General features: G+C 34.9%; 1 protein-coding gene across 1 annotated transcript in view; it reads right to left on the minus strand.

The window, feature by feature from the left end:
• Positions 1-575: 575 nt before the first annotated feature.
• The window catches only part of LOC126978028 (CHH-like protein), a 45363-nt gene continuing 30761 nt past the window's right edge, over positions 576-15177 (minus strand). Inside the window, exons 2-4 of the mRNA XM_050826764.1 lie at positions 6011-6130; positions 5331-5425; positions 576-3131 (exon numbers count right to left, since the gene is read on the minus strand). Of these exons, the coding sequence (XP_050682721.1) occupies positions 3023-3131; positions 5331-5425; positions 6011-6130 (324 nt within the window). The 3' untranslated portion in view covers positions 576-3022. The remainder of the gene's footprint in view (positions 3132-5330; positions 5426-6010; positions 6131-15177) is intronic.

The raw sequence follows: 15177 nt of genomic DNA on the forward strand, positions 1-15177 counted from the left end.
AAACAATGCCCAGGGAAACTCATTTCCATCATAGCTTTGTAGTATGTGGAAGAAAGTTCCTTGAAAACCGCACTGTGGAGGAACGCCACATGTCCAGATGGTGGGGATGATATTCTAATTTGTGGCGTGTCATGCGAAGGTGAAATAGCACTTCGGAATAACACACAAGGATGGGACGTATCTACGCAACGCCAGGTGATCGAGCTGTTCAAAGAGCACTGGGTCTCCGACAATTCCAGAGCTCTTCGTTGCACGCTGTCAAATGGTTTGAGCTGATATTGGGGTGCGCCAGACCAGAGATGACAACTATACTCCATATGTAGCCGGATATGTGCTTTGTAGAGTGCTAGAATGTGGGCCGGCTTGAAGAATCGCCGTGCTTAGTCAATTTGGCTTTGCCCTCCAGATGACCGTGGAATCGGTAATCGCTCGAGATTTCAGACACTGAGAGAGAGAGAGAGAGAATCCGGCAATTATTGAAGTAAGAAGTTTCTTCCGTATCTGTATGAATTATAAAATGTTATATCAGGTATCTAGTGGACTGATTTATAGGTTATGTAATAAAAATACCAAAATATAGTAATATAGTATATATTTCATCGCACCCGTAGCGTTTCATAGCTGCTTCATATAAAATTTATACAAATTTATATAATAATTTACTAGTTCAATATATTTTAAATGTTTCCATAATAAGTAATATAAATTGTTCAATATTCATACAATTAGCTAAATTCGTTACATCTAAATATAACCTTGCGGATAATATTGGCACCATTCCTCTTAACCTTCAATTATTTTTGAACAAGATAACTTTAAATGGATACGCTAGAACCTAAATAGTTGAGATTCAAAAACAGAGAATATCAGCTGTTCCGACAGTCGTGTAAGTAAAAAACCGCAACTTAAAGGAATTAAATTTGAGAAATATTGATTTACATAACACTGGTATCTTAGAAATACAGTTACAAAATAAATAAGTCGCGATAACAAATAAATAGGTCGGAAGTATGTAAATACTCTCTCTATGCTATATTAACTTAATACGGTGTATTAAATTTTTGTCTCCGTGTATTAAAATTATAATTATAGAAATATAATATAAACTGTAGCATTATTAAATTGATAATTCAATGGATTTGACAATTTGTAAATTAAAAAATGGCGTAGGTATGGCATAAAAGAAACTTATCGTTTAATATAATAAATTAGTAACGGATTTAATTTATTTAAGAAGTGAGTTAAGCTGAAGATGTTAGCGGAAAGGTAATAAAGTAATACTTGGGGGTAATAAGAGAATGTTGAAAATATAACAAACCAGAGACTGGCCAAATCATAGTTGAACCGTATTTTAGTAGAAATTCTTTCATGATGTAGGCAGTCATATATAAGTTCCTACAAAAGGCACCATAGAACGGGGTGTTTAATACTCGCGTGTTGAGATGGGGAAAGTCCACCATTTTATTTACGTCAGGTCACGAGGATATCAATCAAAAGCGCCAGACCACAGCTGCGTGCTGACGTCACGCACTCATTAATGTAACAAGTTTACATCCCTGTACCAACATACGGGGGCTTTATAGAATCAAACTAGTTGATTAGTGAATTTATGATATTGTTTCTTGTTATTTTTATTTTATCCATTTTACAGGACTTGCTCTGTAAGACGGCTTTTTAACGAAGACGTGAAAAAATTCGTTTATCATCATGATGAGTTTTGATAGTAAAATTAAATTGACTTTGAATTAAATTAGAGAGGTGGATTAATAACTTTTTTAAGTAATGGAGGGACTGATTACATTGAAAATTAATTTTTTTAAAGAAATATAATCTCATAACTAACATATTATACCATTTCAAATCATATCCATACGGGCTATGAATAGATATTAAAAAGACAGTAGGTACTGAAAATTTCTTTGGCTACTATACAAATTTGGAATTTAACAGTGTTCTAAAAATGAATTAATAAACAATGTTTTTCAAATTTATAGATATTAATTTGTAATGCCATAGACAATGTATCTATATACGTTTTTGCATCCACATGCTGGCACATAGAACCCGCGCTTTTGATTAAAATATTGTGTTCAGTAATTGTGAGTATATAAGGCATTATATTAAACTATCATTTTAAAATTAAAACTAGATTTCAATGGAGATAACTTTTAAAATGATAAATTGACATTGGTAAACATTAAATAAATACTAACTGTAATGATAAAATTAAAACTAATTCATAAAATTAAATGAAACTGTGAGAGTATATAAACCTATTAAAATACATAATATTTACAAAAACTAAGAAGACACTGATATTAAATAATTAATTGAAGCTAAGTAATTAAATTTAACAATGTAGGCTTACAAAAAATATGAATTACTATTTTAGCACAAATTTAGGCAATTTTTTCATTTAGAAATGTAATAAAAAGCATCAAATAATTTTAAAAATACTCTGTGGAATGTGTTTCAGTGAAAATCAAGTAAGAAATTTCAGTCGAGAATAGACAAGGCAAATCGGATGACCAGCATCAAACGGATGACTGCCTACAGTTTGTATAGGTGACGCGATATTCTTATTTTAATAAAACTCATCTCTAATGTACTTTACACTTCCGTAGCTCGCAAAGCTTACACTAAACACAAAATAAATGTTCTTAAAATTGTATACACATTAACTTATACAAATAATATTAATATTACATTTAGCTGCAAACATAATTGTTTTTATGTCGCGTTAAAGACTAGAATACGTTGAGGATAGAAAGCAGACGTCAACCTGGAGGAACTTGACACTTCGATTCTGCTTAAGTTAATTGTGGATATTGTGTAATAATGCACATTAAATAACATTTTAAAGATTTATAAGCATTTTGTCCATTAACAGGCATTCGGTAAATTGAATTAGCAAGGTGTGGTAACAGCGTAATGTATAGTTTATCTGTGACCGTTTTATCTTTCAAATTATTGTGGCGGTTGTCAAAATTTGGCGCGAAGTTTATGTTGTCTGATTAATGCATTAGCGTTTTCCGATGTAGTCGATCAGTTGATCTAGCTCCTCCTCCTCGTCCATGAGGCACAAAGACTCCATACAACCCTTAAAGTAGGGCGACGTAAAGCATTGCGACCTGAAAATTAAAGAGTCGTTCAAATTACTCAATCAAAATTAGTCACGCTAAGTAGTCAAAAATAAGAAAAAGATAAGAGAGAAGCAATAGTATAGTTTATACAACCTATAGACGCATACAATAAAATACAAAAGGCTTAGAATAGAATAGTTAGGTAAAAATTTAGATTTGTGTGAGACATATTTTTATAATTAGAAAAAGTGACGAGAGGAGCCAATTCACCTGGTGGTCAGTGAGACGATCTGCCCGTTACAATGTAGTGCCACTAAGAATTATTAAAAAAAGTTTCGCAGCGACATCGCAATTGCGCTAGTCACTTTAAGAAATAATATGTCTAAGTAAGTCCATTAGCCCAGTGATTTCATTTACTTCGGTACCCTAAAAAACCGAAACAGAATAATGCTTGCACATTAGGTACTGCTTGGCGGCAGAATCAGGCGCCGTTGTGGTACCACCTAGCCGGCATGCTGTGCAAAGGATCCTCCCACCGGTAATATTATGATTACTTAATATTATGATGTAAATTAATCTACCAGATGTTATATTAACTCATCATTCCACCACTCCGTTAGTGCTTCAAATACATGCAGTTATAGGTAAAAGAACCTACTTAGTCATGCGATTAGTGACAATATTTGTAGAGGGCTGAAAAAGAGCGTGCGAAATATGTTTCTGTAAGTTTTCAAAGGTGGTAGAAGAATACCCCAAGCCAAGGAAGATTTTTCTGGGTTTCACGATCTTTTGTGTCTATTTAATTTAAATCCTTAACATGCAATTTCTTATTTTTTTATGAACCATTAATGTGAAACAATAGTGGGTTAAAAAATCGTAAATCCCAGAAATTAAGGTAGCTCGAAGGTAATATTTAAAGTGTACCTAAATCCCTGGATCAGCCCCATGTAACTGTTTTATATATGTCTTGAATAACTCAAGCTGGTCGGTTTCCTGTAGGACTTCCACGCAGCCCTTGAAGTAATCTGTCGTGAAACAGTCTTTCCTGCGTTCCAATAATCAACAAAGTATTAATATAATGAATACCTGGGAAGAGCTGGTCAATATATCAGGACATAGGCTGAAAAACGCCACAACATAGAACTGATCTCTATTAATGAAATTTATTGCTATATTAAAAGTTTAGTTTTGGATATTCTAAGAAAACATTACAATACAAAGAATAGTAATACGAGAAGCAGCAAAATTTTTGGCAATTATAATATTATGAATTAGGAAGGTAGGTATAAAAATCTAACAGACCAATCAGCGCGATCGCATTATGCATCAGCTAGTTCCTTCTATTTTGTATTTCAATATTAGAGATCAGATTCAATATTTTAAAAACATCACAAAACATATTATGACTATACAAAGACATAACAAAACTTTAAGCATTCGCCAACAATAGGCGCGGTCTTCAACATGATGAACAGTCGTATTATAATAGGCATAATGACAGGATAAACTAATGAAAGAAAAAATGGTTTTTAGGAAAAAATACTTGATGATCGACCCAATTTTGTTTTAAATATTGAGATCAAAAAGATATTCAATAAAATAAAAGTTAACAGTAAAAAGTGAATGACGTCACGGCTCAATAATAAATGATTTTCCATTGTAACCATATTTTTATTTAAAAAATAGCCCGCCGAGTTTATGCGCCCGTTCTTCTCAGGCCTTCCATACCTTTTGGAATGGGTGGTAGTTTTTGACCTTCAATAAGTGATATTATAATATCCTATTTTGAATAAAAATATTTTAATTTTACTTTGAATTTGAATACATACCGCGTCGCTTGAATTTTTAGTTGTTATATTACGCGTTATTATTGATTTCTGAGGCGTGACGTCATAATTGGCCACTATGATATTTAAGAGCGTTTTCACGTATAATAATTCAAATAGGACGGCTAAGTTTTAAACAGTAATTTGCGTTACAGCTACTTATACCAACATTGTAAAAGAGAAATCTTAAATCTATCATCATGCCTCAATTGATTGCTGAATTGTTTTTTCTATTTTGTTTGGCATTCAAAAAAGGAACGCGAATATTGCAATATGAACTTATTATTTGTCAATAATTCTTTGTGAACGAAATTAGTTTGTAAATGACAGCTAATGCTTAAAGTATTCAGACAAGGAATTTAGAAGTATAACAAAAACAGAATAGGTAATAATAATCTTAAAAATGACATTTGACAGTTACCTGCACAGAGTATACAGCTGTGGCTCTCTGAAGAGGTTGTAGCAATCGTCGCAGATACGGTCGAGCCGAGCAAAGATGGCGGCGTCGTACACTCCCTAAAATAGGTTTTAAGTCAATAGATGTTGCTATAAACTATTTTCCAAACATTGCTGCTATGCACCTATAGAGTTTCAGATGATGCATGTGCATCGTCAAAGATAAAACAAGTTTGAGCATGAAACCTTTTCGTCTCGATACAGTTAGCGTTCGGATCATTCGTTGAAAACCATTTATGAAAAGTTTGTTTTGTAAGCCGTGTTACTCTTGTACTGTTAACTTACTGTAATCACATTACATCTTGTGATTTTTTTTATTTTTATGAAAATGAGAGACGAGACGAGCAGGACGTTCAACTGATGGTAATTGATACGCCCTGCCCATTACAATTCAGTGCCAACTCCGCTCGTCGCCTTGAGACATAAGATGTAAAGTCTCATTTGCCCCGTTATTTCACTAGCTACGGCGCCCTTCACACCGAAACACAATAATTTCACGGCAGAAATAGGCGCCGTTGTGGTACCCATAATCTAAGCGGCATCCTGTGCAAAGGAATCTCTCAATGATGTCTCAATCTAAAAGTAATGATTTTAACTCATTGATTCGCACGGTCGTGTTGTGAAATGAGAAATATAAAAACTCACTTTGCACTGAAGGTTGAAGAAAGATCGGCGTGCCACGTGGTGGGTAGTGGTGGGAGGTGCAGCTGCAGCCAACGCGAGCGTCAGGACAGCCGCGCACACTTGAAGCGAACTTAGATGCATCTGAAACCACATGGGTACAATCAATATTGTTATCAAGTAGGTTTATTTGTAGTCCGTGGCAGTACTATCACCAAACATATTTGGTGCACGTAGTAGCAGTAAGTGGGTGAAACTACAGACACATTTTAGCTAAAAGTTATTGACTGGAAAAATCTTGAAGAAGATTATCAATTAATAAAATCAATCAACGAAAATGTGTCCTTCATATTTCATACATAGCTACATACAATCACGACTATGTACCAGAGAGACGGACTTCCATCTGTCACTGTTTAAAAAGGGCATATAATTTTCCTAAATTGATCCCTTTGGAATTCTTTTTGATGTCATTTCTAATATACTAGATACTCCTACCGCTTCGGAAACTAATTGAATGAGAAATGAGAGAGAAGAAGCGGCGCAAGAAACTCAGTTTGCTTAACATTACACACATTCTCTCCAATGTTTTGACTTGGCCCCTTTTTCATATACCCTTCCTCAACCTGATCATGAAATGAAGGTCCAGTTCGGACTTTCCTTTTCTTTATCAATTTTCTATCAAGTGTGTGTAGATCTATTCTCTCCACAAAAGTGAATTGTTATAAATAGACCTTTGAAAGTTATAGAAAAAAACCCGTGGAGCAATGTCTAGTTTTCCTCTAAACATTCATTAACTTAAAAGGTATCGTATCGAAAACCAGATAGAAATTAGCATAGTTAATGTCTCCATTGCAACTTGCAGCTTTATTACATATAATTACTAGTTACTACTAAATGCACCTCGCGGGAGGCCGAGTTTAAGTAGTTGGCAACATTTCAACCACGGATTACATTAAAGAAGGTAATTTATTAAAATGGCGACTTGATCTACTTAGCTGTTAGCACAAACACAACTGTTGCTGAATCGGGTTGAGGAAAATACTGTTTGACTTAGGCATGGATATAATTAAAAACTATACCAAATGATATGAATAATATTCTTAATTTAATCAAGGTGATAATATTCATGCCGATAAAAAATGGCGGCAAATGGACACTACGATCAGGATTACGATTTTATTCTTAATATTATTTACTATATTGCAACACGAATATCGTATTTTTTTATGATTTATATGTATAACGGTGTGAATATCGAGGACAATGGTTTATTATATTTTTGATAAGCGAGAACAGAATATAGAGACGACGCCATTTGTAATTCCATTATGTTTGCGTGTATTTCCAATTATTATTATTATATGTTTTTCGTGTACAAAACAACAACGACAGTCATTTTTCTTTAATTTCAAATATTATTTTATACTTATTATATTATTTATAGACTTATTTGCTAGTTTATTAAACATAAAAAAAACTGGGTTTTTCTCTATAAGCTGTGAAACACACTAAAGCCGATAAAATATATATTAAAAGTTCAAATATCTCAAGATCATCAATTTTTATACTCTATAAGTAATATTATATTCAATTGCAGATTTTTGTGAATTTTTGGCTTGCTTTTTTCAAATATTAAAATATTTGAAGCCGATATAAATATCGGCTTTGTGATTAAAAATCCCGCCTTGGTTTTGACAATATACTTAAATTTAGAATTAGATCGAATGTTCTGGATGAGTGACGTCACATAGATCGTTATCGCGACTAGGAACTAGGAAATGGTGTGCATTGTTCGAGTTTCATTTGCCAATTAACTCTGAATTAATTGAGAGTGCAATCGGATATCTTGTTCATAATGTTAGGTTTGCTTATTTAGTAGTTTACAAGTTTCGAAAGCGACGTTAATAATAATAATATTCAGAGGCGAGGAAAATCCTTCAATTTAATTTAAATGCAATAAGAAACTCCTTGCGAAATTAATGAATGATGCTGGCAATAAATGGGTTCTTTTCACGTATTAGTTTTGTAAAGATACGTATAATTCTTAGATCATTTTTACGTCTAGATAGTCTATGACAGCTGTGAAAACGTCGAAAAATAAAGTTTAGAACGATTTATTATTATTATTTATTTTTCTATTTTTAAGCAATTAACTGACACCAAGTGTCATAGAAATCGCGAATGTAAGACGTAGCTTGTCACGCACACTAAACTAATAACCCTGGCCTGTTTCTGGCCTGGACTCTATCTAGACGTGTAAAGCACCTGAGTTTCTCAGTTTTTTCTTAGACCAAGATTCGTTCCTGAACAGACCTTGTACAGACCTGAGTTAAGTGGATGATTTTATACTAGATTTTATACTGTCTGTGGCTTCGTACCCGTTAAATTAATATCGTTCTCTTTCGGACTATTGACAATTTCGGGATAAAATGTATGAGTGGTACATACATACATACATATAATCACGCCTCTTTCCCGTACGGGTAGGCAGAGACCACTTCTTTCCACTTGCTACGATCCTTATATACTTGTTTCGCTTCGTCTACTTTCATTATTCCTTTCATACATGGTCTTTGGTTTAGGGTTCCTACTCTTGAACTGGCCTTTTTTGAAGATGTCCCTGATTAGATTTCGAAACGTCCGCCTACCCCTTCCAACACTTCATTCACACTGGCCTTATACACTTTCTTCGTCAATCGTTCTTCATTCATTCTCTCGACATGGCCAAACCATCTCAGCCATATATATATAGTGGTACATGACATTACATTATATGTAAAATCCTATATCCTTTTATACCTGATCACAGAAAACGTGTGTTGAGCAGTTTACGCGTGAAAGGCGTAACAAACAAACAAACACACTCTCGCATTTATTACTCTAAATTGTAACCCAACATTTTCTCATTCCAATCAAAGCAGGATATCGTGGCAACTGAATATGTTTCTAGGAACGTCAATAGAAGTTCAGATATCTCTAACCTCAATCTACAATTCCGAGCGGTACTGCGTTGTAAGAGGCAGGGGCTCGTCTCTTATTTTCTTTGACCCCTTGCAAAAATAAAGTGTGTGTGTACTTATGTATGCACGCAAGAAGTTATACTCTTTGGCGTAACAAGGCAAAAATCCTTAAAATTATTTATTGCTCCTGCTATTCTACGTTGGTAGAAAGAACAAAATTTGTAAAAATCTTGCAAAGATGGCTTTGACAATTAATTATCAAATAATGAATACGGCTGTATGGGCTTGAACCCTTTGCCTGTTCTAATAATGGACGAAGAAATCAAAAAAAAAATAACGAATGACGCAAACGTCAGAAAACTTTAGGGACCAACGACCAACTTCCACTTGTTACTTTTGTGTTACAGTGATGCGTGCGCATTTTAAAATTTCACTCTCATCATTTTTTCATAACGCGTCTAACGAAGTATAACTTCAAAAACACTATATAAAAGATAGTGTATCTCGTGCTAGAAATGATATTAAAACAAATGAAAGCAAGCGCATTAAGGGGTTGGTACACTATCTAGGTATCTGTAAATAGTTGACTGACATATAATAAATATAATGTAAATGCAGCCTTAGAATATATGTAAATCCCAAGCGAGCCAGACTGCGGGGCAGCGAGCCAGCGGGCGCCGACACTACGTGCGCACGCGAAGGTTCCGTCGAGCACACCGCTCCTACGACGACTCTCCTTTTTGCACACAAGAATGCGGTCCAGAATAATTAAGCACTTAATAAGAGCCTACATACTTATCTAACTATGTAACTGCTAGGAAATTGGTTGCCTTATAGAGCTTCGAGAAAATAGCGGCTTCAATATTTAGAAAATAATGTCAAAGTTTTTATTTGATCGTGCTGACTCTTGCTAATCGTTCATTCTTAGTACTGCAGATTATCGCATTTAGTTCATTTTATATTCCCCGATACTTTTTATAGATTACTAGCTACTGGCCGCGATGTCGTCCGCGTGGACTCTATGAAGCAGCAAAAGTACTATTCCTGTATCTAGCATGATTATATCTAGCCAGTCTAATCTATCTATCTAGTAAGAAGGAAGAGACTGATTGAGCACTGCTAAAGATAGAGAATAATGGAATTCTTTGGAGCAGGCTTTTACCCTGAGAGGGTCCACGGTAGAAGGAGATTAAATTGCATTAGTAGTAGAGTTATTATTGGTTAATTATTAATATAATTATTATTTATACAGTAATTTATGTAACTATTGTGGAATTAAATAAAGTTGTTTTAATTTGTAATATTTTTTATATGATGTCTTTTGTCGCACTTTTGTTAATATTCATGAAAAATTTGTATTAAATGGTTTTAACATTTTGCCTGGATATACATGCAGATCAGTAGGCATAACTATGTCGTCAAATAATAATAATAAATAATAGCAGGCTTAGAATTAAAATTGAAAACTTATACATACTTAAATATGGCTAACTCATATACTTAACCCAACAGACAACCTTTAAAACAGAAATAACAATTAAAAAACCCACTATTTCAGCAAAATTTTCACATCTAGAATAGATATTAACAAATTGTAAAATAAACTAGAAATGAATTCAATTAATTTTTTTTTATATTGTGATAACTTAATCAGCATTTTAAACACATATTTGTATCCTGAAATTGGAAAAGTTACACAGATGTTGAGAGGCATTTATACATAAGTATTTAATCGTGTAATTGTGTGTGTAACCATGGCAGAATAATTCGCTGCTGTGATAGTCGTATATAGGTAAATATTTTTTTAAGAATATTCCTTTTCTTATTTTATATTAGCAAATAGGCAAGCGAACTTTTTTCTTTATGAACATAAGGGATGATACGGGCAGGACGTTTAGCGGATGGTAATTGATACACCCTGCCCATTACAATGCAGTGCAGCTCAGAATTATTGAAAAACCCAAAAATTCTGAGCGCCACTACAACTGCGCTCGTCACCTTGAGACATAAGTTGTCAAGTGTCATTTGCCCAGTAATTTAACTAACTACGGCGCCCTTCAGACCAAACCACGGTAGAAATAGGCGCCGTTGTGGTACCCATAATCTAGCCGGCATCCGGTGCAAAGGAGCCTCCCACTTCTAGATGGAAAGTAAAAAAACAGCATAGACTTCAACAAAAGCAGGTGATTTTATTATTTTATTTTACGTAAATTCCTTTACGACTAAGAATTAATAAATAACTGGGGAAACGTACCAATATTTATGAACGATGTAGTATCGGATGATTGGCTAAGCGGTTGGGTCAAGAGTGTTGGAGGCGTTACAATATGTTACTGGAACTAATATAAATATATGTATAGAATACTATATTTAAATTTGCCTTGTATACTTGTTATAACCAATTTCCTGGTTGTTATTCTGTATGGCAAGTACTTGTGATAAACAAACATATCAAATTGACAATCAGAATAGCCCTGTCAATCGTTTAAGGCTAAAGCCGTCGTGTGCTGACCGGTTTCGCTAGGAAGTTTCGTTTTATCGAATAGCGGATGCCATTAAACTAACTTAACAAAATACATAACACTTATTCCCGTTACCGACAAAGCAACGCTTGAGGTATTGCGAAGACGTATCGAGTTGTCAAATTAATAAAATAAGACGATTGTTTTTTTGCTGCTTTACGGCCGTTTTCAATAACCTATTTATCATTAGTTTGACTTACGAGAGTCGGACATATCTATCCTTTTACGCTTACTTACATTTCAATAACTTATTGACAGATATCATTGGACTATAAGTAATAATATAACTATATTGGACATAACTATGGATAGATAAGATCTTGTCATTAAACGTTATTAAAAACGGCCGTTAATCTAAGATCATTTATAGGCATAGATAGACTATGACAGCTGTGAAAACGTCGAAAAAAATTCACTTTAGAACTAACCTCTATTTTGTGCAATTCACGCACACTAACATAAAGTGTCATACAAATGGCGAGAGTAAGACGTAGCTTGTCACGCAGACTAAACTAATATTAGTGCCCTGTTTTTATCGGTTGTCTAACAGCAACAGACTCTGTCTAGTTGATATTGACAATGGTACTATGTATTGCTGATATGCTGAAACTCGTTGAAAGTTAGATACAAGAATAGGAACAATATAACCTTCATAGAGTTCTTTTTGAGACGGATGTGGTTAAATATGTTTTAGATTTATGTTAAATATGTTATTTACAGAACAAATGGCTTCTCGGAATAAGTATATTATCGTTGGCCCAATTATCTCGATGCACCTAATCTATATTATTATTAAACGAGGGCCGCTAGAGACAGGCGTAATCGCTTAAATTAAAATGTTGTGCAATAAATAATGGCTTTGACCAACGCCTCACTAATTACATACATTTAAAAGAACCTAGAAATATCGATATTGAGATATACCAAAAGGAGGCTCCTTTGCACCGGATGCCGGCTAGATTATGGGTACCACATCGGCGCATATTTCTACGGTGAAGCAATAATGTGTAAACTTTACTGTGTTTCGGTCTGAAGGGCGCCGTAGCTAGTGAAATTACTGGGCAAATGAGACGAGCGCAATTCTAGAGCCGCTCATAAATTTTTGGGTTTTTCAAGAATCCTCATCGGCACTGCAGTGTAATGGGTAGGACGTATCAATTACTATCAGCTGAACGTCCTTCTCGTCTCGTTCCTTATTTTCATGAAAAAACTAAAATTTCCCCACTGTCCCATCCGACGATCTACACTCCCGTGTCATAAGAGTTCGGGGTAAATCTTCAGACCAATTACAACCAACGTCATAGCCACTTAACGAGAGAACGCAGATTACGTTGTTCGTTGATGAAACAAATTCATTGAAATACGTCTTAACGACCTGTCGGTCATTCGAAGCGACCTGGTGCGATATGATCCTTGTTCACTAACGTCAATTTCAATTACGGCATAATATGATACCTCTGAGCTCTCAATGGAAAACTCCTAAACTAAATATTTTTCATGTAATAAGAGGACAATTTTCACACCGGTCACTTAATAGTAAGTATTCACGACTATTTATCTTCAAAAAATACCAATGACTTCTTCTATCTTTTACTGTTTTAAATACAAAACTTATGAGTATAAGGGAGAGGATGTACCAACATTCATCGTCTTATACAAATGATTTGAGTTTTCTTTAGTGTTCATTCCGCTAATATTTGTCTTTAAACAATTCGACACGTGTTTCGCCTCTACACGAGGCATCCTCAGGACGTGTTGTCTCGCCAAAATCTGGCACGAGACGAGATGAGTCTGAGAGATGAGAGTAACGTAAGAAAACTCAAATCATTTGTATAATTATGGATTTCCGCAAAGTAACGCCTACTTCAATAAATTTTCATTCATCGTCATAGTCACCTGCACGCGCTGCAGATTTACGCGAGTCTGCGAACGCGGTCCTCTTGTCACATTGGCTTTAGCAACCTTGAAGCTTAAATATCCCCAGAACAGTCTGGTGCAGAAGGCAACGGAAAAACACTGCAACTATTCTTCTCAAGAGACAAGACACAAACACGATCGCTCTGTCAAAAGCGTATCAACCGAGAAGAAAAAAAAAACAAATCTAATATACCTAACACTTTGACTTAATTGATTTACGCTATGACGAATAAGTCATACGGCGATTATGTTGAGAACAAATTTTATTGCGCCTTTACCACCTTTTTACCTGGTACTGGGGTAAACAGGATTAGGATGAGATTAAGTTATGCCTATATGGCTCTATATCCATAAGCTGGGTGTACACGCTGTTTTTGAATGTGTCATACCGACCCAAGATGTAATCAGTTTGACACACTTTACCTGTGAAGGGGAGAAAGTTTCTTAGAAACGCTCTGTTTGTCAATTCCTTGGAGAAAAGATAAGGTTGTGGGATGAAAATGATTTTAGGCTTGAAATAACGACAGGAATCAATTAAATTCGCAGGAATCAATAAAATTTAATTCTTCGGGGTTTCAGGACTAGCAGAATAATCGCATGTTTTACCAAACAGTATAAAATTATTTTTGAAGTCCTCTTTATTCGACTGAACTGTACAGTCAGAAAGTCCAGCGTGACAGAGCATAATGGTACGAGACAGGGTCGTTTAAATCGCTCTGGCCCTCCGCTTCTGTCCGCCAATGAGCTCCAATTAGCCACGTGCGTTTATTTGGGTCAGCACGGCATTGCTCTGATATTGTGGACGTCACCAAACTAATTCATTGCGTATTATTTGCAATGCTTCATGTATATCTACTATATTTATACTAGAGTAATTACCATTGTGACTTTTGTCTTATATTATTACATTATATTATGACATTCATTGAAATTGGTATATTGAGATCGTTTGCTCGTGTAAAAATAGAGAACTTATAAAGCTTTGTGGATGGCTGTGTTGCGAAAGATCCGGTCTTATACAGAATTGATGTCTTCATAAATTCCACAACAAAATATTAATAATATAAATAAATTATTTTTATGTGTTGAAAAAACATAATAAAGTCTTAGTGTGTAGTCAAACTATTAAATTCAGGAACATAGTTCCCAACCATCGTACCTAACTAATAGTTAATGACCTCAAAGTTTATACTGCGGCAGGCCTAAATACCCGCAGAATTGGTGAAAGCCAATGATGATAACTTGTCAGAACCAATAATATATATTTAAATTTAGCAATATCTACTCGTGAATTTCCCATAGCTGCTTTCAAACAGAGTTAGTGTCAACAAGTACAGACCTTTTTCGATACTCATCACACTGTAAAAATACTAGAAGCATAATGATATATTGTATGTCTATTTAAACAAATTTAAGTAGACTCTAGAAATGAGCACTCGATGGAGAGACTGGTAGTTCAGGGCCAGGTGGAAGGCAAGAGAGCACGCAATCGACCCGCTGGATAGACGGCATCACAAAGGCTACTGAGTCCACCATGGTCCAGTGTACTCGCAACGCCTCTTACTGAGAGAAATGGAAGCACATCGCCAGGAGAGCTACCCTCAAAAAGGATATCGACCCACCGAACACCCCACCGTGTCAGCGCAACCACGACCACTCTGAAAAGAGTGTCCGACTAAGAAGAAGAAGTAGACTTTTACGGGCTCATCATTTTTAAATATAGTTTTCCCATTTTGGTTCAGCTTCTTAATTTTCACTAAATTACTACAAAACTAAACCCTTTCCTATA

Source organism: Leptidea sinapis, chromosome 46, assembly GCF_905404315.1.
Source record: "Leptidea sinapis chromosome 46, ilLepSina1.1, whole genome shotgun sequence".
In the NCBI taxonomy this organism is placed as follows: domain Eukaryota; kingdom Metazoa; phylum Arthropoda; class Insecta; order Lepidoptera; family Pieridae; genus Leptidea; species Leptidea sinapis.